We start from the raw sequence: 26,032 nt of genomic DNA, 5'->3' as shown, positions 1-26,032 counted from the left end.
TTAACTGTGCAGCGCGCAGTGCATTGTGAGGGGGCTCAGCAGGCGAATATCGCACCGAGCGCCGCTCAAAATCGAGTGTTCGCCAAATGGGCAAACAGGCAATGTTTGGGCCGAACTTTTGCTTGGCTCGAACGGCTTGCCCAACTATAGTTCTCCGTCAGTCCACTCACGGGTGCTCTGTGTAGACCCATGTGCAGTTTGACTCCTAGCAGCCATCTTGGGCTTGTTGGACTCAGATGTCTGTACATGTATTGATGTTAGTTCTTTGGTTGACTCCGTCTTCTACGGCAATTAAATATTCCCACAAGACTGCTCTGGTAAGCATTCTATTTTAACAGAGTACTAAAACTTGTACTGTAACTGCTGCCTGAGTGAAAAGGCTGGGGAACCATAGTCTAGACTGGAATTGCATTGAAGAGCTAATCACAGACATCTCAAGTCTCCCGGATTTCTACGGCGGCTCCCGCACACCAGCAAGTACCTTCCGATCTCCCGGGAATGATCGGAAGGCGGGAGACAACTGTGATCATGACAGCCGCCTCTCCTTCTCTCCCTCCAGCGGCTGACGGCTAAACTGAAGCAGTAAACTATGTTTACTCTGCTCGGTTTATTAATGGACTGGAGCCTCTGTCTCCTGTTCATTCATCTTTAGTGCTGAGAAAGGGACTGGGGAATGTGTTCTCAGTCCCTTTGTCTGTCTCAAAGGGGAGATGTCAGGGGTCTGTTTAGACCCCTGACATCTCACCAAAGCCCCCAAAAATAAAAAATAAAATATTGTAAAAAAATTCTAAAAAATGAAAAAGTGTAAAACACTAAAATAAACTACTGACACCATTCTCCCCTGCCCTACCAACACTGTCCACTGCCCCAACCCCTTCCAACAATTTAAAGTGTAAAAAAAAAAATTAAATTATTAAAAGTAAAGAAACTACTGACACCGTCCACTGCCACCCAGCCCCTTCCCCAGAAGCACTGTGAAAAAATATTGAGAAAGTGATTTAAAAAATACTTTGCCCCGAGGCGGGGGAGCGTTTGTGGGCGTGAAGCGCCACCTCCCTGAAATTAATTTTTGCACAGAAAGGACCCCAAAAATAATAATTCTGACCCTTTACCTGATGAAGTTCCTCATAAGTGATATAAAAGAAGTTCTTATTTGTCTTCATTTGCATCCATCCTTTCACATGATCAAACCATGAGCTGTATAGAACTACATGGAAGGCAAATAAACTGTGAACATACAGTATTAGTCACATATAGTTACATAGTTAGTTTGGTTGAAGAAAGACACAAGTCTTATCTTTCAAAATCTATTACAGGTTGAAATATGTTGCTGCTATTCAGAGTACTGGATGCTATAATGCAGGTAGTCAATATTTTGGACATACTGTACATCCCTGAATGCATAACGCCCTAAACACGATTTCCACTTGGTACTGCCAACACATATGTCAACCTATCCTAGATTTTGAGAAAACAAGACATAAACGCTGGGATTTGGCACAGTATAACCACACAGGTTATGGTGAGAGGGGATTTTTCACAATCAAAAAGTACTCACTCTACCTCTAATGGTCAAAGAAACACATGGGTTTGTCTGGTGTCTAAACAATATGTGTGAGATGCACTTTTCTGTGCATTTCTAACCTGCATTTACTTTTATGGAAGCTACAAATCTTTAGCTTTTATATCCATACAAGCAAATGCTTTCAGAAAACACTGCACAGTCTATTCCAAATCAAAACATGAAGAATATTTGTTATTGCTTTACAGAAGAGAAGAAAAATGAATATTAGGCTTTTCCAAAAAATAGCACTGTCTGCATTTTTCTTTACAAACTCAAACATTTACTATATAAACTGAAAAATACTTGAAGATTTAGCTTTCTTGTGAATCACTGAACTAATATTTAGTTGTATAACTACTGTTTAACATCTATGTTGCATGGAGTTGACCAATTTCTGGCACCTTTGAACAGGTATTCTAGCCCAGGATGATTGCACTACATTCCACGATTCCTCTGCATTTCTTGGTTATTCCTCATAAACAGCATTTTTTTATGTCACCCCACAAGTTTTCTATTGGATTAAGGCCCAGGGATTGTACTGGCCACTCCATAACGTTAACCTTGTTGGTCTGGAGCCAAGATGATGATCACTTACTGGTGTATTTGGAGTCAATGTCTTGTTGAAACACCCATTTCAAGGTCATTTTCTCTTAGTCATAAGGCAGCATGACCTTTTTAAGAATTCTGATATATTTAGAGTGATCCATGATCCCTGGTATGTGATAAATAGGCCCAACACCATAATATGAGAAACATTCCCATGTCATGATGCTTGTGCCACCAAGCTTCACTATCTTCACAGTGTACTGTGGCTTGAATTCAGTGTTTGGAGGTTGTCTGACAAACTGTATGTGGCCTCTAGACCCAAAAAGAGCAATCTTGCTTTCACCAATCCACAAAAAATTGTGCCATTTCTCATTAGGCCAGTCAAAATGTGCTTTGGCAAATTGTAACCTCATTAGCACATGTCCTTTTTTTTCAACAATTGGACTTTGTGGAGGCTTCTTGCCGATAGCTTGGCTTCACATAGGTGTCTTCTACTTGTTACAATGCTCGCAGGTAACATTAACTGAGTCTTTGCCATTTTGGCTATTCTTTGATCCATTCGAATGGTAGTTTTCCATTTTCTTCCACGTTTTTCTGGTTTTGGTTGCCATTTTAAAGCATCTGAGATCATTATAGTTTCTGTGCTTCTTTATATGTTTTCCCCTCTCCAATCAACCTTTTATTCAAAGTACACTGTTTTCTGAACAATGTCTGGACCTACCCATTTTACACAGATTTTCAGAGAGAAATGCACTATAGCTAGCATGTACAAAATTTGCTGCCTTCCTCTTTTAAATAAGGGCCCCCTGTCTGACATGTATTTTTTTCACAGACTAAATTACCTCACTAATTGAACTCCAACTCTGCTATTATTGTGAACAATTAATGATTCAATTACACAGAATCAGCATAATGCATGTCATGACTGTTGGGTCTGTTGGTTGTCTATTACTCTACTACACCTACTATTAAATTATTCGCCATGTCAAAATATAATATATACCAAAAACAGTGAGTGATCTAGCCAGTGATATTGGACTGCTATTATTTTGAACACAACTATAGATCCAGGACATGTCTTTTATATTAATGCAAAAAAACACATGAGAAGGCTGAGCTATTACTTGTGAAGTTGGGCTGTCACCACCTGTGACAAGGAGGAATAATCTTAGAGAGAAATACAATCTTGGAACATTGCAAATTGGAGTAACCACACATACATAGAAGTGAGTAATACATGGAATCAAGTCATATAGAAAGTATTATATAAATCATGCTTCATATATGTAGTACCCACCACCTTTATGTGGATGCTAACAGGTTAGAGTTAGGAGAAATTGCCAGTGCCTTACAGTTTCTTTGCCGGGTGCCTGGTGGGTTGATCTGGGTCTGGGAGGAGCAGTAGAATAGAGGGGGGTGTCACCAACTGGAAGACCTCTCTTGCTTCTCCAGGGTAATGTTCTGGAAAAAAGGCGGGGCAGGGACTGAAGAGCAGGCAGTGTATATGGCCCTGGCCCAATCATTAATTTGTATGGGCAGATGCGGAACATACATATATACTGGGGTCACATGCTCCCTGGGAGGAGATGGGAAGAGTCTGGGTCCAGAGAAGCTTCACAATGTGACCTTCAGGAGCAGCGCTCAAAGGGCTGGGGTTTCAGAGGCCCCAGTGCTGGAGAGCAGGAACCTAACCTAGCCTGAGGGTTCAGAGACCTCAGAGCTGGATGGTTCAAGCCTACAATCTACACCAGAAATCCTGGGAAAATAAATCAGGCATCCTGGCTGGGATGGATCATTGCACAATGACTGGAAAGTAGCTGCCAAGCGCACGGAGTAGACCGGGGGCACATGGACTTTCCCGAACTGGCCTGGGAGGATTTGCAGGAGGCAAGAGAGGCAGGTGAGGTCTGGGATTTCCAGCATTCCAATTTACCAAGGTGTCTTTCAGAAGGGCATCGGCCAGCTCGCTAAGGGAAAGGGGTTAGCTACTCAATATGGAACAAGAAGAAGAGGCAGCTCATACTTCCTTGCACTACTGATAACACCATGGACTGCAGGAAGAAAATAAATGTTCACTGTTCAACTGTTTGATTGTGTCTGTTGTTACTCATGTGGGGTGGAAGAGCGGGGGTTAAACCAGCAGTACTGTAATGAACAACATATCAAATTTCTGTTTTATAAATATCCACACTGCACCTAAATAGTGGTCCATTTAAACAGTGATATGTCTGCTGTCCAACTAACTACTCTGCTTCCCAGTATACAGACGCAAAAAGCTTCAATAACAAGTATTTTGTCATTGGGTATATACCCACCATTGCCTTGCAAAAAGTCTTCAAAGAATTCTTCAAAACTTCCAGGATCTTTATAATGGCAACTCATCTTTGAGAAATGAAATAAGGATACAAGAATATCCTTAGGGTTCCTCATTACGTAGATAATCTTAGAAAAATAAATATTAATTAGAGACAACTTTCACACACCAAGAGACAGACATAGGATACAAAATTGAATACAAAGGAGGAAAAGTCTCACTGGATTTAAGGTGTTCCCTGACTAGTGACCTCACTTGATATTGGTAAGAAATAAGTGCTTTATGTAGGTTTGGTTCAACGCTAGTACTATCTTTCTGTATATACACTATATTACCCAAAGTATTGTGTACACTCACATGAACTTTAATGGCATCCCAGTCAAGGTTTCAGCATACCAAGTCATTTTGGAAAATTACGTGCTCTCAACTTTGTGGGAACAGTTTGGGGAAGACCCCTTCTGGTTCCAACATGACTGCGCACCAGTGCACAAAGCAAGGTCCATAAAGACATGGATGAGCAGGTTTAGGTTTGAGGAACTTGACTGGCATGCATAGCCCTGACCTCAACCCAATAGAATATGTATGGGATGAATTAGAATGGAGACTGCGAGCCAGGCCTTCTCATCCAAAATCAGTGCCTGACCTCACAAATGCGCTTCTGGAAGAATGGTTAAACATTCCCATAGACACACTCCTATACTTTGTGGACAGGCTTCTTAGAAAAGTTGAAGCTGTTATAGCTGCAAAGGGTGGACCAACTCAACATTGAACTCTACAGACTAAAACTAGGATGCCATTAAAGTTCATGTGTGTGTAAAGGCAGGCGTCCCAATACTTTTGGTAATATGTATATAGTGTAATGTATAGAAAAAACTAGAAATAAAGGTCCTTAAGTGCACTGTGTTTGGGCGCCGGACACAGTGCACTATGGGAAGCGCCACGATGAGGTGCTTCATCTGTGGGCTTTTGTCCTGCCTTGTGGTACATTCCATCACGCCGAACAGCTTCTTCACGGTGCCCCCTAAGGAGAGGACACCACAGCAAAGTAAGTGCCAGTCCGGACCTCCCGCAGAGAATGTGGCGGAAGGGGGTTTAATGGGACAGTGAGGCTGCATTTGATGGGACACAGGTTGCATTTGATGGGACACAAGCTGCACTTGATGGGACTGTGAGGCTGCATTTGATGGGACAGTGAGGCTGCATTTAATGGGACATTGAGGGTGCATGTGATGGGACACAGTGAGGCTGCATTTGATGGGACACAGTGAGGCTGTATTTGATGGGACATTGAGGTTGCATTTGATGGGACAGTGAGGCTGCATTTGATGGCACAGTAAGACTGCGTTTGATGGGGCAATGAGGCTGCATTTGATGGGACACAGTGAGGCTGCATTTGATGGGACACAGAGACTGCATTTGATGGGACACAGAGACTGCATTTGATGGGACACAGAGACTGCATTTGATGGGACACAGTGAGGCTGCATTTGATGGGACACAGTGAGGCTGTATTTGATAGGACAGTGAGGCTGCATTTGATGGCACAGTGAGACTGCATTTTATGGGACAGTGAGGCTGCATTTGATGGAACACAGTAAGGCTACATTTGATGTAACACCGTGAGGCTGCATTTGATGGGACACAGAGACTGCATTTGATGGGACACAGTGGGGCTGCATTTGATGCGACAGTGTGACTGCATTTGATGGAACACAGTAAGGCTGCATTTGATGGGACAGTGTGGCTGACTTTGATGGGACAGTGAGGCTGAATTTGATGGGACAGTGAGGCTGCATCTGATGGGACACATTGAGGCTGAATTTGATGGGGCACAGTGAGGCTGCATTTGATGGGGCACAGTGAGGCTGCATTTGATGGGGCACAGTGGCTGCATAAGATGGGCACAGTAGCTGTATTTGATGGAGCACAGTGGCAGCATTTGATATGGCACAGTGAGAGCATTTGATATGGCACAGTGGCTGTGTTTGATGGGCACAGTGGCTGCGTTGGATGGGCACAGTGGCGGCAATTGATGGTCACAGTGGCGGCAATTGATGGGCACAGTGACTGCGATTGATGGGGGTTTTTCTCAAAACTTTTCAGTTTGTGCCCCTCCCCCCAAAAAAAATGTTGAGCACCGGCCGCCACTAGGTTTGGAGGCTTTTATAGCTGTGAAGGGGGGTGGGGGGAGGGGGTAACTCCATATTAATGCACATGGGTTGTATATGTTTGATGGCCAGGTGTCTATAAACTTTTGGCCAATTCTGTAAGTTAAAGCGGTTGTAAAGGATATTACACAGAGTGGGGTCCCCTGACAGCCCTCTTGGCTCCTTCTCTTCTGTGTGTGCCCCCATAGCAAGTCACTTGCCATGTGGGCACACCTAGGGGCTCACTCCCAAGCCAGGCTGTGTGTGTCCAAAGACAGACACAGCCTGGCCTGGACAACCCTGTCCTGCTCCCTCCTCACAGGCTTTGGTTGACAGCAATAGGAGCCAATGGCTCCCGCTGCTGGCTGTGTCCTGTGAGGAGAGAAACACAGACTAGCAGTGATGTAGAAGGGCATGGCACCGAAACAGGATAGAACATTTTTTTCCCTAAAGCAGCCCTCCTCAGCCCCCAAATACTTACCTGAGCTCCCTCTCGGTCCAGCAATGTCCGCGGCTGCCCTGTGCACAGAGCAGGTAAGTATAACATGTTGGTTATTTTTATAGGAAAAAAAACAAGACTTTACAATCACTTTAATGCAAGGAAAGCATTTGTAAACAAAATTCTTGGCTTTAGAACCATTAAGTAACAAACCTTTGCTTTAGATGTGAAAAATGACTTTACGAAGATGGGGAATGGTAAATGAGAGGTAAACACTCTTGGAGGGGTAATATCTATCATCTGTGACTGGCCCTCCACAGATTCAAACCAAGGAGATCGGAGCCAGATTGGAACACTATTACACCAAGTAGGATCCCCATGTGTCCTAAGTAAGCTCAAGATCTCAATCATCCAGTTTGTGCCTGCAAAAAACATAGTCACGATAATCAGTAATAATATAAAATTACTGTACGTATACTAATTTTATATAATAAAATATTCATAAACCACATAAAATTAGGTGGTCTATGTACAGTATATTTTCAGACAGAAGCATAACTTTAATTCATGGGGCTTAATAGAAAAGTTTTGATGAAGCCACCCAGCAACCTCTCTATGTGACACCTGGAAAGGTCAATTATGTAATTGATCCACAAGGTATGTCTAAATTAAGGCCAGGCAACAGGAGAGTTGTTTGGTAGTTACAATAAGGGACCAACGCAGCAGTGCAGAGAATTCACTTTAACCAGTAGCCCACTAACTGCCGTCATCCTGCGGCAGGTCGGCTCTCCTGGGCAAATTGTCGTAGGCATACGTCGGGCACGCAATCGGATTCGCATCAGAACTCCTTTCATTCCAGAGAGAGGAGAGAGAAAATCTTACCGTGAGTTGCACAACACTACACTAACACCAGTACACGTAGGTACACTTGTCACTCCCGGATCGCTCCCCCCCCCTTCACCCCCCCCCCAGTTAACCCCTTCACTCCCTGTCACAGTGTCACTAAGTGCACTTTTCACTGATCACTGCATTGGGGTCATTTGTGACAGTGTTAGGGCAGTTAGTAGTAGGCCCCCCCTTAGGTCTAGGGTACCCCCTAAAAAAGGTTTAACCCCTTGATAGCCGCCCCGTTAACCCTTATATTACCTAATAAAGGTTTAACCCCCTGATCACCCGGCGGGTGATATCAGTTAGGTTTTAGCGTCAGTCAGGGTCTGCGTCAGCCCAGGCAGCGTCAGATTAGTGCCAGTAGCGCTAACACCCACACACGCACCATACACCTCCCTTAGAAGTATAGTGTCTGAATGGATCAATATCTTTGATCTGATCAGAACTATATTAGCGTCCCCAGTAGTTTAGGGTTCCCAAAAATGCAGCATTAGCAGGATCAGCCCAGATACCTGCTAGCACCTGCGTTAACCCCTCCGCCCCCAGCCCACCCAAGTGCAGTATCAATCGATCACTGTCATTTACTAAACACATAACTGCAGCGTTCGCAGAGTCAGGCCTGATCCCTGCGAACGCCAACAGATTTGGTAGCATTTGAAGCAGTCACTGACAGTCTCTCTTCTTATATAACGGAGGGCGGGGCCACCCGGTAACCACCCTCCATTATATAAGGAGTGTCAGAAGAACAGAAGCGCCACACGGCGGAAGACTCCCCTGAGGCAGATCGTGCGGACGGAGCGGAGAAGAAGCCAGAGCAAGATGCGGGACTAGAAGAGTGGAGGAAGAAGAAGATGAAGAAGAAGAAGATGGAGGAAGAAGAAGAACACCAAAGCAAGGCCAGAAGAAAGAAGATGGAAGAAGAAGCGTAAAGAAGAAGAAATTAATAAAGGATTTGTCAAAAACCATCTCTTGTGTTTAACCCTTTTGACACTTTTTTTTGTGAAATGGTAGGGGTACATTTGTACCCCATTATCAATTCACACGGGGGGGGCAAGATTTGGAGGTCCCCTTGTTAAAGGGGGCTTCAGATTCCGATAAGCCCCCCACCCCCAGACCCCTACAACTACCCGGCTAGGGTTGTGGAGATGAGGTCCTTCTCCCCAGCAATGTGGGGACAAGGTGCTTTGGGGGGGGCTACTACCCCAAAGCCTTCTGCCAATGTCGAGGGCATGTGGCCTGGTACGTTTCAGGAGGGGGGACGCTCTCTCGCCCCGGTTCTTTTCCTGTGGCCTTCCAGGTTGCATGCTCGGATAAGGGTCTGGTTTGGATTGACCCCATGCCATTTTTTTTTTTTACATTTTGGCGCAGGGTTCCCTTTAAAATCCATACCCAGGTCTGGTATGGATTTTGAGGGGGACCCCATGCCATTTTTTTTTTTATTTTGGCGCGGGTTCCCCTTAATATCCATACCAGACCTGAAGGGCCTGGTATGGAATTTAAGGGGACCCCCATGCATTTTTCTTTTTTCATTTTGATTCAGGGTTCCCCTGTGGGGAAACTGCATGCCGTTTTTATCAATGAACTTTTATGTGTACTGTCAGACCAACAATTCATGACTCCTGAAGCCCAAATGTCCCCTTTTCTTAACTTGCTACCATTTTCTCCACCCCTCTCATTACCCCTATAATAATGAGACCACTCTTTCTTTATGGAGTAAAATGGTCACAACAGCCTTTATTAACACAACCAAAAATTCCAAAATATATATATATAAATATATATATACAGCAACAACAAACATTAAACAAAACGTTTGCTAAACCCAGTCTGGTGATCTCTGACGGTGACCCACTTTACCACATAACACCACCTCACTGCGGTACCTTTAACATAACAGGAATCCAGCTGTGACCGCTTGGAGACAACCTCTTCCTGCAGTGAAACCATCCACCGTTCAGGAATAAACCGGAGGGGCCCATATTACCAATGAGCCCCCCACCCCTTTTAGATCACCTCTGTTTACCGCCACCATCAAAGACCACCAGAAAGATAACGCTGCAGCTCCCAGAAGAGCCGATTTCTGCTGTCGTGACGACCGTCAATCTTCCCCTGAAAGAAAAACACAAGCAGGAAAAAGACCACAACAATGATCACAAATATTACCAATGAGCCCCCTGCCCCTTTCAGATCACCTCTGTTTACCGCCACCGTCAAAGACCACCAGAAAGATAACACCACAGCCCGAAAAGGGTGACTACCTTATCCTTGAGGGCATCCCCACACCCGCAAGAACTTTTGGATTCCGTCTTCGACGTCGGAGAGATGCACCCCATCGTTTCTTAGATAAAGGCCCACATTAGTCTCCAGTTCCCTGTGCCTAATCATCAAGGCCTCGTTCTGGACCACAAACCTCCCCACCACCTTATTGATCCGGATACGTGTCTTCTGGATGCTTGTCACTGATCTAGCCCACCTCCACTGTGTCCTGGCCACAATGTCAGACCACAACAGGACCATACTTGGAAATCTTGTCCAGAACTTCACAAAATCCGATTTTATGTCCCCGATCAAGTCCCTGACCGTCCGGACCCCCAGATCATTTCTCCCAGCATGAATTACTAACACATCCGGGGGTCTGTCCAGCCGTACATACCTCTCCACCTCCACTATCACCCTGTCCTACTTCATGCCTGGTATTCCCAACCAATGCAAGTCAGCTTCTCTCCTGGAAATCCCCAGTTGCCTACCATCCGGCCTCATGTCTCCTCTCCTGGCCCCCAACAAACATATAAGTGGCCCATGATCCAAACGAGGCGTACTGAACCTCCATCTGAAACGAGAAACCACAACAGAATGACAAACATACATCAGAACAACGCACCTATAGCAAGCCCCAAATCAGAATTCACTCAACCATGTCCACCCCTTTTCTTTTTAAAACACTATTGGGAATGCCCAACCGCCAGCTGTGGTCTGATGTATGACCGAAACCTCTTTGACTCCCACCTACCGATCCTGTGCACCGATGCCTCATCCAACCCACATCTGGCAGCTTCCGTGGCCACCCCACTGCGGAAGGAGTGTGAGGCATACTCCGACCCTACCAACCCTACCGCATGTAAACATCTTCTAAACACCGACACAAACTGAAACCTCAACAAGAAGGACCCATCCTCATGCATAAGGAACGCCCCCCCCCCCCCCCAGGTCTCACCCCACGATACTCGCGCACTGCAACCACCGGGCAAACCTTAGACCCAAACAGGAACACTTGCATTCCTTTCCCCTGTTGGTCAGTTTTGGACCTCCGCAAATGCAACCACACCCTATCGCAATCCGCCCATAAGTCCTGATCCAACAGTCCCCTCGGCACCCGCTTCGACGGGCTGACCAACTCCCTTAACCAAAACACCCCGTAACGCGCCAATGAAAAGGCTGCTGTAAATAACAACGCCTCATACGGAGATGCGCAAATTGATCCCAACTCCGCACATATGGCCACCAAGTTCTCATATGTGACCGGACGTACATCCACGTGTCCATCCGTTTGTTCTATTTCCAAAAGTCTTTTAAAATCTGCCGCACTCAAAAATCTTTTGTCCAATCTTCCGAATCCGATAACTTGAAGAGAAACAATAAACCTGACATTTTCTTATCAATTGACGACGCCGACCGGCCGCATTCCATATTCCTGGTCACAAAATACAGCACCAACAGACAGCAGTCGCTTCCATCGCCATCCATACCCGCCTCCAGAACCAATCCCCGCCACTCTTTCCATACCTTTTCATATGCCATCCAGGTGGAACCACTTACGGACCGCCGTATCCATTCCGCAGCGACTCCAAGGGCAGAGCCCAGATCCACTCCGGGCAAGGAATTCTTTCTGCTGCTGCGCCGGGCGCCAGTTCCCTGAACTTGTCCCACTGAAAACGAGACAGTGAGTCAGCCAAGGAGTTGTCCACCCCCAGGATATGAATGGCATACATAAAAATGTTCAACCGCAAAGACCTAAGTATTAACTGCCGCAAAACCTTTATGACCTATTTTTTGTCTGGTCTGTAGAGTCCTATGGTCTGTTTACCACTTTATTACAATCTTGTCATCCAACTGCTTATGATGTATATGTCATCTGATCCTTTTTGCTGACACTGTTTTCTATTTATCGCTTTAATAAACTTTTTTGAAAACAAAAAAAAAAACTTTATGACCGAAGGCGAGGATGTGGACATGTGATTAACTACCTGCACCACCCCCATGTTATCACAATTAATCCTCAACTTCAAATTTCTGCATTCCTCCCCCCACAGCTCCATCAACAGCATCACCGGAAAGAGTTCCAGCAACACCAAGTTACCCAGGAAACCCGCTTCCCTCCAAGACCGTGTGGCGATGGCTCCGCGCTGTCAGAAACCATGAAACAGACTGAGACAGAAGTACAATCAAATCACACTTGTTTATTAATAAAAAATAAAAAGGTAAATAGAAAAAAGCGTAATCAAGCATAGCCAGAGTCCAGTAGCCAGAGGTAGTCGGGTAGTCAGCCAGTCCAAAGTTCATTAACCAGATCAGGTAATCAGCCAGGCCAGAAGTCAGGGATCCAAGGAGAGCAACTGCGAGCAGGATAAGAAGCCAGGAGGGATGTCAGCAAGCCAGTCTTGAAACAAACAGCAGGAGATGGTTCCTTGTGATGTGACCAACGCGAGGGCAAAGGAAGAGTGAGCTGGAAGGCTTTAAATAGGCAGGTCAGACGAGCATCATCGGAAACAGCTGGTAACTGTGGAAAGAGAAGAGAGCTGGCAATTAGCCGACAGCTGAGCGGCCATCCCAGAGGAGGAAGGGCTAAGCCGGCCCTGACACCCGCTCCACTTGCCCTGAAAAAACGCGCCATATCCTATTGAACCTGCCGCACCAGTGACCAATTCCACATAAAAATTGCTCACTGGTCCGGACATCCATACTGCCCGGCCGTTGTATGAGGATAGGAAATCATGCCACACCCTCAAATCCTCTCTGTTTTCCTTTGTCAAGCGATTGAAGTGAGTAGGGGCTTTTACCCCAGTGGTCGCCGCCGACAGCCGTCGGCAGAACACCCGCCCCATAGGGATGATCTGGCAAGCAAAATTCAGTTTTCACAGTAACAACTGGAAGGTCCTCAACTGCACCTTACGTTGTCCCTGGATCTCTCAAATCTCCCCCTGCAAATCCTCCAGCTTGTCCACCGGTAACCTGCACTCCATGGCCCTGGACCCTCTATTTTCTCGGCTGCCAATGGCACCCCAAAAATGGCCAGACATGTCCCACTCTAGAAACAAGCTAAACGCCGCAAACACGGAACAAGAAATGGAGCAACCCATGGGCAAACACTTGTCCACGTAAAATTTCTCCCTCCAGTGACAACCCAACAGCCAGAAGCTGTCCGGGTGCACCGGAAGCAACCTGAACGTCCATTCGATGGCCGCCTTTGCCATGAGCGCCCCTTTTCCATAGCGCCGCACCCACAGCCGCGTCAAATGAAGTATAGGACACCGTGCACACCTCAGGATCAATGAAATCATTGACCGAGCCATCCTTGGGGAAGGACAAGTGGTGTATGAGCCGAAACTTGTTGGGCTCCTTCTTGGGGACTACCCCCAGCGAAGACCCCACGAGATCCCCCAAGGCCTGTCTGCAAATGGCCCCCCATACGCCCCATGTCCACTTCTTTTCCCAATTTTTTGTTCACCACTGTGGGGTGCTGCAAGGCTGACTTAAGGTACCGGGCCACAGGCGGCACCACCGTCAGCACGCAAGGTATCCGAAAACCCTCTCGGAACCCTGACACCAACAGCCACTCAGCAACCCTGTCCGGATACTTACAAAAGGAAGCATCCTTTCCACCCTCACCGGCATCCTCCCTTTTGTTCGTAGCGTCACCAGTACGCTTTCCCCACTTGAAGCACCGCGACAACGCAAGGGCTCCCCCACAACCCGAACATTCGTGCTTGAATCTGCACGCACCCCCAAACTTGCAGATACCCTCATTGAACTGCCAGCACACTCCCCACTTATTTCCGGCCGGCAGTCCTGAGGAGGGTGTACCCCGGCCCCCTCCTGAAAAAACTGAGGCGGGGCCCGTGCCGAGGACATAAGCCTCATCCAGAGACTGATATCCTTGTGATCCCAGCTCCTGGCGAATCGCTTTCCGTTGCCGGAATTGCTCATCGTACCTGAGCCAGGCTACACCCCCGTACACCCTGTGCGCTTCCCCCGATGGCGTCCATATAGCAAAACAAAGCCGAGCAGTGCTCAGGGTTCTTTTCGCCGATGACGTTCGCCAAAATCTCGAAAGCCTGCAACCAATTTGCAATCGTCCGCGGAATCAGCCGATATTGCCTCTTCTCCTCGTCATCTTTCTTGGAGTCGTTGGGCTTGACCCTATCCAAGTTGAATCTTTCCAACGGGAGCAGCGAGAATATCTCCACATACTCACCCTTGGCGATCTTTTTCCGGACTTCCGACTTCAAATGCGATACCAGAGGGCCCTCGAAGCACACATAAACCTTGCACCTTGCTGCATCCCCGATCCTGACCATGTCTGACTGGCCTGCTGGCTCCGCTTCCCCTTGTCCCCACTCATCCCAGCAACCACCGCCGGTACCACTACCGAGGGGGCTGGGGGCGCCGCCACCGCAGCCGGTTCCACCACCGCAGGCCTGGTGCTCATATCTGCCTCCCAAGTCGCCGCCTGGACTGGTCGGCCCTGACCCCCCGAACATATCCACCAACTCCCTCAACCCTTCCAGGAGATCCTAAATTTGTGGCGCGGGCTCAGGCAAGGCAGGTCCACGCCCTGCCATCGGCTGGTCTCGCAATCCCCGCTCACCTGTGCCACTGGCCCCACCGAGCCTGCAGGAGCCAACCCTGCAGAGATAATAAAACATAATCAATAGACTTACCGGGCTGACCAGGAACACGCCCAACAGTCGCTCGGTCGCTCTCCCCCGCTGGAACCAATAGATCATCCTCTGTGGACACTTCACCCTCCGATTTCGCGTCCAGGTCCCTCTCCAGCAATGAATTGAATCCCCGGATGAATCAGCCCCAGAGGTCGCGTCTTGTGGTTGCTTGCCCGTCACGTCCACCGCAGGGGCTCCTCCTCTCCAGACCGCCGGTGCATACCGGATCTGGGGCGCCCCCGCGTAGCGGCCGGCACCTCCCCGCCTCCAGCCTTCTTAGCCGCCCGGCCCCATCCCCTCGCCACTTGTCCGGGCCTCTTGCCGGCCACCACTGAGCCTGCCGCCGTGGCCCCGCCTCTGCTCTCATCGCCCCTGCTCGTGCTGGGGCCGTCCCTCGCTACCCCCACATGATCGGCTGCTGGGCTGGCAGACGGGGAACTGCCACCTCCACAGCCCATGGACCCGCCCCCCCTTTTGGCTAAGATCAAGTGTAGTATCTGTTCTTATCAATTGCCAGGAGGTGGCGCTTGCTTCCGTCCCTGCCTCTATGCCTGGGTGGAGCAGGGGTGGCGGTTGCTATGCAAAACCTGCTGGCGTGAAGGTAACCTGGAGCGGTTTGTAGCCGAAAGGGAAGCCTTCTGATGGGGATGGAGAACCACTGGTCGGCGCTGAAGGGCCGGGGCCCTGGCCTTCTGGCCTGGATTGGGGCAGCTCTAGCTCTGGTCAGTTTTTCGGGAGGGAACGCTGGCTCCCCTTTCTCCCACTGGGGGAACGGCCAGTACTTCCCGAATGTAATTAGGTAGGAGTGATGGGAGCGAGGGTGAGGCCTGATGGCAAACGGCCCTCACTAAGCTCCTAGATCTCCATGCCTTTCTGCCTGGGGTGGGGGCTTCTGTGGTCTGGGCTGTGGGTCATAGATGCTTTTGAAAAGCCTGTGGTGATGTGCCCCTGAAGTGGCAGTTCAGGGATGCTTTACTCTCACTGTGAGAAATCACTTTGACGTTTGGCACCAAGGTCACTTCACCACAACACACATTTTTCACACCTGCCTCTTGGGCCCGGCCTTTTGGCTAGGACCAGGGGAAATTATTATTCCTGGCCGGAGGGCCGGCCATTGTATCTCACAATGGTCACTTTCACTCACTCTCCCACTTCCTTCTCCCCACTTTCTTTTTATTTATCCCCAGTGTTTGTCACTTTTTTGTATTTTTATGTTTGGTGTGTCATGTTTTGTCACTGTGTGATGAGTAGGGTGTTGGTCCTCGGGCCAAACCTGAAAGTCTTGGGAGAGGGTGGACATAGGCCTTCTGGCTTAGTTTGCCCTCTCTCTCAGGGGGTCTCCCTTCGGGGGAGCCCCAATCGAGTACTTGGGTGGGTCTGTTTCGGCAGACCTTCCAGAGAAAGGTGGTCGTCTGGTTTCGGCCAGATGGACCTTGTACGGTACCTCAGTCCCCGTCTGGAGCCTAACGCCCTGGGGGATCAGGGTATGGTCCTTCCTCATGGAGGACAGTGGTACACCCTTTGCACATTTTTGTGTTGACTCTTTATGTGTGTGCACTTTTTTTGGCACTGGGTGGAAGTATTTGGGTGTGTTTTGCACGCCACAGGCTTTAAAAAAAAAAAAATCAGAAGAGAGAGGGGGCAGGCCCGAGAAAAGGAGGATTTGTGCTGCTCTGTGCAAAAGCATGCCAATAGATGGTTTTAATCTTAGCTGGTCCCTGCTGAGCAGCTGGTGGCAGAAATGAACAGGAAACATTTTATCCTATATCCTATATATACTAATGATATTTTAGACCCTGACATGAACAAAAAGCTATGTACAGAGAAAATGCACATGATCTATATCCTTTTCTCCATGAGTGGTCCCCTATCTGTGTCTGTTAAGGACTGGGGGCTCCTTAACCCATCCCGACCAGCCGGATGGCACTGCTACACGAGCTGTCATAGCTGTACGTCAGCTCTTAAAGATGCTGTAGCAGGTTCACGAGCCAGCAGCAAGTCCCCTTAGCCAACACGCATGACCACCAGGCACCTGCGAGAGCCAGGATGTGTGTGTAAACACACAAATCCCTATTCTGTCAGGGGAGAGGAGACAGATTGTGTGTTCCTACTAAGTAGAAACAACAATCTCTCTCATCTAGTCAGCCACATCCCCCCTACAGTTAGAACACATCTAGGAACACATTTAACCCCTTGATTGCCCCTAGTGTTAATCTCTTCCAAGCCAGTGACATTTATACAGTAATCAGTGGGTTTTAGCACTGATCGCTGTATAAATGTCACTGGTCCCAAAAAGTGTTAAAAGTGTCCGATGTGTCCGTTGCAATGTTTTAGTCACACTTTCCCAGTCCTTTATTATCCGCTTCAGCCCCGGAAGATTTTACCCCCTTCCTGACCAGAGCACTTTTTGCGATTCAGCACTGTGTCATTTTAACTGACAATTGCGCGGTCGTGCGACGTTGCACCCAAACAAAATTTACGTCCTTTTTTTCCACAAATGGAGCTTTATTTTGGTGGGATTTTATCTCCTCTGCGTTTTATATTTTTTGTGCTATAAACAAAAGAAGAGCGACAATTTTGAATAAAACACATTTCTTTTTTTACATTTTGCTATAATAAATATCCCCCAAAAATATATAAAAAAAAATTTTTTTTCCTCAGTTTAAGCTGATATGTATTCTTCTACATATTTTTGGTAAAAAAAAATCACAATAAGCGTATATTACTTGGTTTGAGCAAAAGTTATAGCGTCTACAAAATAGGGGATAGTTTTATGGCATTTTTATTATTTTATATTATTTTATTATTTTATTATTCATTTTTTCACTAGTAATGGCGGCGATCTGCGATTTTTATCTTTACTGCGACATAACGGTGGACACATCGGACAATTTTGACACATTTTTGGGACCATTGGCATTAATACAGCGATCAATGCTATACTAATGCATTGATTACTGTAAAAATAACTCACTGGCAGTGAAGGAGTTAACACTAGGGGGGTTAATGTGTTGCCTAGTGTGTGTTCTAACTGACGAGGGGAGGGGACTGTGCAGGGGAGATGACAGATCCCTGTTCACACTCTGTATGAACAGACGATCTGTCTCTTCTCCCTCCAGAGAACCAGAAAGTGTGCGTTTACACACATAGATCCCGGTTCTCCATGTGTCAGCGGCGATCACGGGAGCCCAGCGGCGATCGCGGGAGCCCAGCGGTGATCGTGACCGCCAAGCACTCGCACTGGGGGTGAGCGAGGGGTGCGCGTGCCCCCTAGTGGCCACAGGGCAAGCGACGTTACATAATGTCATTTCGCCCAGCCATGCCATACTGCGGCAGCTGGCCGGTAAGTGGTCAATAATAAAAAACATTTGCAGTGACATTTTTTTAAAACCTACCAGAAGTACCCTGTTGCTAGGTGGTGCCTCCTAATCTGCCACTTACAGCTCTGCGGCACTTCCGCATCACTACCTTACGCGCCTGTGCTCCTGGGAAATGTGAGTCATCATTGCTCAGGAGTAGGGATGAGCTTCGTGTTCGAGTCGAACGTACGTTCGACTCGAACATTGGCTGTTCGTCCGTTCGGCGAAGTCCGAACATTTTGGTCCGTTCGCGTCAAATTCGTGTGGCGCTCACGGCCCACAATGCACTGCGATGGCGCAGTGCATTGCTGACTCATGATTGGCCAAGCATGCACTGTGACCCCGCATGCTTGGCCAATCGCAGTGCCAGCAGCGAGGAGAGCCATGATTGGCCACAGGCAGGATGCCTATGGCCAATCATAGCTCAGGCTGTGTAGTGCACGCCCCACACTATATAAGGCCGCCAGCGCGGCGGCCTCGTGTAGTGTGTTGGCGTCTGAAGCAGTGGGTGTTCTGTGTACCTTCAACACAGTACACACCGATCATTTTCGGCCGATTTTCGATCTTGCTGTTGTGTAGTGGTTATTGTCTGCGTGCCCTGACCGCAGTATACACCACTATATTCACCTCACCTATATAGCTAGTGATCTATCTTTTATAATAGAGCTTGCAGTCAGTAGTGTTAGGAGACAGTGCGTGCTGTCTGCGTGCTCTGTACCCAGTACATACCGCTATATCCACCTACATAGCTGTTCTCTATTTGAGACCACTTGCCATCTGCAGGAGTTATTGGAAGTTGTGTGTGCCTCCAGCACAGCACAGTATACATCTGTATATACCCCTTTATCTCTGGTGTTCTCTTGTTATTGTCTGCGTGCCCTGACCGCAGTATACACAGCTATATTCACCTCCCCTATATAGCTAGTGATCTATCTTTTATAATAGAGCTTGCAGTCAGTAGTGTTAGGAGATAGTGCGTGCTGTCTGCGTGCTCTGTACCCAATAGTGTTAGGAGATAGTGCGTGCTGTCTGCGTGCTCTGTACCCAGTACATACCGCTATATCCACCTACATAGCTGTTCTCTATTTGAGCCCACTTACCATCTGCAGGAGTTATTGGAAGTTGTGTGTGCCTCCAGCACAGCACAGTATACATCTGTATATACCCCTTTATCTCTGGTGTTCTATAATAAAGGCATCTGCAGGAGTTAGTGGGTGTTGTGTGCCTCTAGCACAATATACACTACCCAACTGCTTTTTTACCCAACTCCCTTCAGGCCATTACCATGTCTGGAAGGCCAGCAAGGAGAGGCAGACAGGCGCGAGCCGATAAAAGAGGGCAAGTAGGCTCTGTGTCTAGAGACAACAGTGCTGGTCATGGACGCGGTGCATTGTCATCAGCACGTGGCCATGGGACACGCTTGTCCTTCTTTTCGGCAGCTGGACATGTTGAACCGCAACATGCCAACGACTTGGTAGAGTGGATGACCAAGCCCTCTTCATCCTCCTCATCCTCTCTCACCCAGTCTCAGGGTACTAGCAAAGCAGCTGCCAACGCATCGTCTTCCCTCCTCTCAATGTCATCATCAGTGACTCCTTCCCTAGACCCACCACGTCCTCCTGAGGAGTCTCCTGAACTCTTTGAGCACAGTGTTGGGTACATGCTCCAGGAGGATGCCCAGTGTTTTGTGGGCTCTGATGATGACACTCAGCTAGAGGAAGGCAGTAGCGTGAGCGCAGAGAGAGGGGATGCTCAAGAAGGACAGCAATCTGGCAGTCATGTTCCACAAGCTGCAGCATACTGCCAGGTTTGCTACAGCGATGAAGAGGGAGGGGATGATGAGGGCACTGACTCCACGTGGGTGTCTGGAAGGAGGAAGGAGGAGGAGGAGGAGGAGGCACATATCCAACGAGGCAGGATGCCCTCTGGGGGCCAGCTTAGGGGCAGCACACCGACTGAATCACACCGCAGAGCTCCGCCTGTGCAGAGCGCTGCCTCTGCGCGTTATTCTAAAAGTTCTTTGGTGTGGGCCTTTTTTGAGACGAGTGCATCAGATCGCACCGCTAATATTTGCAACATATGTCTCAAGCGTCTCTCACGTGGCCAAAACATCAGCCGCTTGGGCACCACATGCTTGACCAGACATATGTTGACCTGCCATGCAGCTCGTTGGCAAGCGTACCTCAAAGACCCACACCAAAGAACAAAGCGGACCTCTCCTTGCTCCTCATCAGCTGGCATCTCCAACCCCACTAGACCTTCAGTCCTCTCTGAAACCTGCTCTGAGAGGAATGAAGGTGTAGAATTAGGTGTGTCACAGCCAAGTGCTTCCAGGAACTCTGCTAGCGGTACACCCACGTCCGATTATAGCAGGCAAATGTCCCTGCCCCAGCTGCTGGACCAGCGGAAGAAGTTCACTCCCAGCCATCCACATGCCCAGCGGTTGAATGCTAGCTTGGCTAAATTGCTAGCACTTCAACTGCTGCCTTTTCAGTTGGTAGACTCGGCCCCCTTCCGTGAGTTTGTACAATGTGCGGTTCCTCAGTGGCAGGTCCCCAAACGCCACTTTTTCTCACGGAAGGCGATTCCGGCTCTCTACCGGCATGTGGAAGGCAATGTCCTTGCCTCGCTGGACAGGGCGGTCAGTGGTAAGGTGCATATTACCGCTGACTCATGGTCCAGCAGGCATGGACAGGGACATTACCTGTCTTTCACGGCCCATTGGGTCACTCTTCTGGCAGCTGGGAAGGATGCAGGACAAGGTGCAGTAGTGTTGGAGGTTGTTCCGCCACCACGCCTCCAAAATGCTACTATTGGTTGTGACACACCTCTCTCCTCCACCCCCTCCTCTTCTTCTTCCTCCATGGCCTCTTCCAGTGCTCTGTCCTCAGAACCAGCGGTGCTCCGTAGGCGTTCCAGGGGCTACGCAAGTACGCAGGCAAAACGATGCCATGCCGTGCTTGCGCTGGTTTGTTTGGGGGACAGGAGCCACACTGGGGCGGATGTTTTGTCAGCTCTGCAGGGGCAGGCCTAGAGGTGGTTGACGCCACGCCAGCTTAAGCCAGGAATGGTGGTTTGCGACAATGGGACCAACCTCCTCTCCGCCCTCCGACTGGGACAACTGACCCATGTGCCCTGTGTAGCTCACGTCCTTTACCATGGTGGTGCAGGGGTTCTTGGGCAGGTACCCCGGCTTACAGGATGTCCTGAAGCAGGCCAGGAAAGTCTGTATGCATTTCCGCCGATCATTTAATGCCTGTGCTCGGCTGGCTGAGCTCCAAAAGGAGTTGAACCTGCCCAAGAACCGCCTTATATGTGACATGCCCACCAGATGGAACTCAACATTGGCCATGCTGCAGCGGCTGCACACGCAGCAGAGGGCCATCAATGAGTACCTGTGCGACTACGGCACCAGGACAGGGTCAGGGGAGCTCGGTTTTTTTCTCACCACGCCAGTGGGGCATGATCAGGGATGCATGCACTGTCCTGTCACCGTTTGAGGAGGCCACAAGGATGGTGAGCAGTGACAGTGCATGCATCAGTGACACTGTACCTCTTGTCCACCTCTTGGAGCATACGCTGCGTGGAATAATGGACAGGGCACTTGAGGCAGGACAGAGGCAGGAAGAGGAGGACTTCCTTGCCTCTCAAGGCCCCCTTTATCCAGACAGTGTTCCTGCTGTGCCACCCATCACACAGGAAGAGGATGAGGAGGAGGAGGATGATTGTGTCAGCATGGAGGTGGAGGCTGGCACATCAGCAGCAGCAGTCTTGTAGGGATGATTTACAGTCCCAAGAAACACGTGGACTTGTACGTGGCTGGGAGGAGGTAGCTGCGGATCATGTTGTCCTTAGTGACCCAGAGGACTCCGGACCGAATGCCTCAGCTAACCTACGCTGCATGGCCTCCCTGATCCTGCAAAGCCTGCGGAAGGATCCTCGTATTCTTCGGATCAAGGAGAGGGACCATTACTGGCTGGCCACTCTCCTTGATCCACGGTACAAGGGTAAGGTTGCCGACCTTATCTTGCCATCGCAGAGGGAGCAGAGGATGAGACATCTCCGGGAGGCCTTGCAGAAAGGTCTGTGCAACGCGTTCCCAGAGACTGGGAGGTTACAAACTCCTGGTCCTGGACAACGTATTGCTGAGGCATCGGTCAGAAGGAGCGGTGGAGAAGGTGGCCGTCTGACTGATGCTTTCAGACAATTTTTTAGTCCGCAGCCCCAAGGTATGATCGGTTCCAGCACCCATCGCCAGCGTCTGATTTACATGGTGCAGGAATACCTAGGGGCAAGGTCAGACTTGGACACCTTTCCCACCGAAAATCCTCTGGCTTACTGGGTCTTGAGGATGGATCACTGGCCAGAGCTTGCACAGTATGCAATTGAGCTACTGGCCTGTCCTGCATCCAGCGTTCTTTCGTAACGCACCTTCAGTGCTGCTGGTGGCTTTGTTACCGATCACAGGGTGTGCCTGTCCACCGAATCAGTTGATCGACTGACCTTCATCAAGATAAATCAGTCTTGGATCACCCACAGCTACCAAGCACCTGAAGCTGATGTAACAGAATAATTTTTTTTGAAATATCACATCCCTTCAAGACTGCCTATGCTGATGCTGAGTGACTGTCCTGTTATGTTGATTGTCTATCCTCTTCCTCCTCCGCTGATATGTTGGAAGAACATTTCTGGTTCTGGTTGATGCCATCAGCCCAATTTTTCTGCCCCTGTTTAACAGGGGCGTTTAAGTACAATTTTTGATGCAATGCTTTGCAGCAGGGCTAATTCCTACAATCAAACAAGAGTATATGGGAGAGGTTGCAGTGTGGTGGCACCAGTGCCTAAGGCCCAATTTTTCTGCCCCTGTTTAACAGGGGCGTTTAATTACAATTTTTGATGCAATGCTTTGCAGCAGGGCTAATTCCTGCATTCAAACTAGAGTATATGGCAGAGGTTGCAGTGTGGTGGCACCAGCAGCAGTGCCTAAGGCCAAATTTTTCTGCCCCTGTTTAACAGGGGCGTTTAAGTACAATTTTTGATGCAATGCTTTGCAGCAGGGCTAATTCCTGCAATAAAACTAGAGTATATGGCAGAGGTTGCAGTGTGGTGGCACCAGCACCAGTGCCTAAGGCCCAATTTTTCTGCCCCTGTTTAACAGGGGCGTTTAAGTACAATTTTTGATGCAATGCTTTGCAGCAGGGCTAATTCCTGCAATAAAACTAGAGTATATGGAAGAGGTTGCAGTGTGGTGGCACCAGCAGCAGTGCCTAAGGCCACATTTTTCTGCCCCTGTTTAACAGGGACATGTAATTACAATTCTTGATATAATATTTCACAGGAGGGCCCCTTCCTGTGCCCACCCAGAGTAACGGTGAGGACTTATAGTGTTGTGGCACCAGCACCACAACCACCAAAGGTCAATTTTTCTACCACTGTTCAACAATGGCATGTAATTACAATTCTTGATATAATCGTTCACAGCAGGGCGCTCCAGCGCCCACCAAGAGTCACTTTGAGGGCTTACAATGTTGTGGCAAAACCAACACCTTGTTCCGCCATTTCTGCAGAGCATATAGGGCAGGCCCCTACTTTCAAACATCCAATTTACAAACATCTCCTACTTGCAAACGGAAGGAAACAACAGCAAGTGAGATGAAAAAAGATGGACGACAAAACAAATTATACAGGGGTGATAACCCTTCCCTATGTTTTCCAAAAAGCTTAAAAATAGTTTTTTTGACTGGAGCTACACTTTAAAAATGTACCAGTTGAAAATTACAAACAGATTCAACTTAACACAACAAACCTACTCAGTCCCTGTCTTGTTTACACCGCCTGTATACTGCTGTTCTGAGTATATAGGGCCTGGGGGCCACACGCATTTCCTTTTTTTAATATGGGTACGGGGTTTCCCTTAATATGCATACAAGACCTGGCTGGTAATGGGCAGGGAGGGCTACCCATGCCATTTTTCTCAATGATTTTCAACCATATTGCAGGAACCAGATATAACATTAAAACCGCAAGCAGTTTTAAATGGTGTTATTTTCGTTTAATGTCATTTTGTGCAGGGACTGTTCTAAACACGGGAAACACGTGGCACTTCACAGGCATACTACAGACACCCCCCAGGCACCATATTTAAAGGAATATTTCACTTTTTCTTTTCAGTTTAATCGTCATTAAAATCAGTGCTCCCGCCAAAACGGCCATTTTTAAAAACATTTTAGGCATTGACCCATGTCCCCTGGGGCAGGAGCCAGGTCCCCAAACCCTTTTTAGGACAGTATCTTGCATATTAGCCGTTAAAATTAGCACTTTTCATTTCGAACGTCCGAGTCCCATAGACTTCAATGGGGTTCTAACGTTCGTACGAATTTGGGGTCCGTTCGAAAGTTCTGGTGCGAACCGAACCGGGGGGTGTTCGGCTCATCCCTACTCAGGAGTCAAAGGGCAGGACTGTGTTAAAAAATTGCGTTATCTCCCAACAGCAAATGATGCGATTTAAGGCGGATCTATCTATATTGCCATAACAACAGGGCGGGACCTTCCTCCATCGCCACCCGTTGTTATAGCAACTTGCTAAACAATTAGTGCTATGGACACAGGAGCCACGCGCATGCGCGAGATCGAGAGGTGCATGTTGGTTACCCAGCATATACCCTTCAATCGGTTATCCAGGAAGAGGTTGCGATTGGGCTTCATATGCCCACACTTATCATCAGGGCTGTCTTTAATTCTGATTGGACCTTGGGTAAAAATTTTCTTGGGCAATATCATAGCAATGGCCAGAAGAGGATCATCTAAATCGTAAGAATAAAAAAATATATATGATTACTATCCACTAGCAAATATACAGATAGTTTATGTGTGTTTATGCCCTGTACACACGGTCAGACATCCTGACGACAAAATCCATCTGATTTTTTCAGACGGATTTTGGCCCAAACTTGTCTTGCATACACACGGTCGCACAAAGTTGTCGGAAAATCTCATCGACGGGACTATAAAAAGGCCAATAGCTTTCGTCTCGTAATTTATTCTGAGCATACGTGGCACTTTGTCCGTCGGAATTGTCTACACACGATCGGAATTTAAACGATCGAATTTTGTTGTCGGAAAATTTTAGAACCAGATCTCAAGCTTTGTGTGTTGGAAATTCAGACGGAAAAAGTCTGATGGAGCCCACACACAATCAGATTTTCCGACAACACGGTCCAATTGCACATTTTCCATCGGAAAGTCCGACTGTGTGTACAGGGCATTATTACTGCAGTGTAAGGGGATGCCTGGAAAGAAAAATAAAAAATTCTGTGGCAGGAGCTCCGCTTTAATGATATCCCATCTTTTGCCTGAGTTTGCCAATTGTAGTAGGACTTAGTGATAGTCATCATATGTTTAGGGGTGACCACAGACACTTCAATACAATCAATGCTCACAGTATTGAGCCTCACCAGGATTTATCAAGCAGTTGGATGCACGCTGAGAACCTTTGCTGTGTCCATTAGGAATGTGTGGATAATTTACCAATGGTCAGATTAAATATTTCCTTTAGAGTATACTACATATGTGGTCATTGATGGCATATTATACAATACCTGATTTAGGATATGTAACAATGTAGACATCATCATCTTGTACTTGGAATTCATTTTCTGCAAAATTTAGACTTTCTTGGCTGTAAGATCCAGGAGAGAAGTTCACTCCTTTATATGTAAAATATTTAACCGACATTTGTATCTATGGATTATAAAAAAAGTAGTATTTGTTAAAACATCGAAATATATCAATATAATGCATTCAGCAATTATAGAAATATAAACCCTGCCCCTATGAC

At 47.9% G+C, this 26,032-nt stretch overlaps 1 protein-coding gene across 2 annotated transcripts in view; it reads right to left on the bottom strand.

Annotated features, from left to right (window-relative positions):
- LOC143934090 (sulfotransferase 2B1-like) overlaps positions 1-26,032 on the bottom strand; it is a 94,225-nt gene that overhangs the window by 17,753 nt on the left and 50,440 nt on the right. For both annotated transcript variants that reach the window (XM_077457402.1, XM_077457401.1), the window contains exons 2-5: positions 25,794-25,935; positions 7,224-7,432; positions 4,426-4,552; positions 1,113-1,207 (exon numbers count right to left, since the gene is read on the bottom strand). In XM_077457402.1, coding sequence (XP_077313528.1) covers positions 1,113-1,207; positions 4,426-4,552; positions 7,224-7,432; positions 25,794-25,929 — 567 coding nt within the window. In that variant the 5' untranslated portion in view covers positions 25,930-25,935. The remainder of the gene's footprint in view (positions 1-1,112; positions 1,208-4,425; positions 4,553-7,223; positions 7,433-25,793; positions 25,936-26,032) is intronic.

The sequence above is a fragment of the Lithobates pipiens genome, unplaced genomic scaffold (genome assembly GCF_037356315.1).
Source record: "Lithobates pipiens isolate NorthernLeopardFrog02 unplaced genomic scaffold, aLitPip1_a1.2 Scaffold_27, whole genome shotgun sequence".
Classification (NCBI taxonomy): domain Eukaryota; kingdom Metazoa; phylum Chordata; class Amphibia; order Anura; family Ranidae; genus Lithobates; species Lithobates pipiens.
The sequence above is the reverse complement of the archived record's forward strand: the minus strand, read 5'-3'. Positions and strand labels throughout refer to the sequence as shown.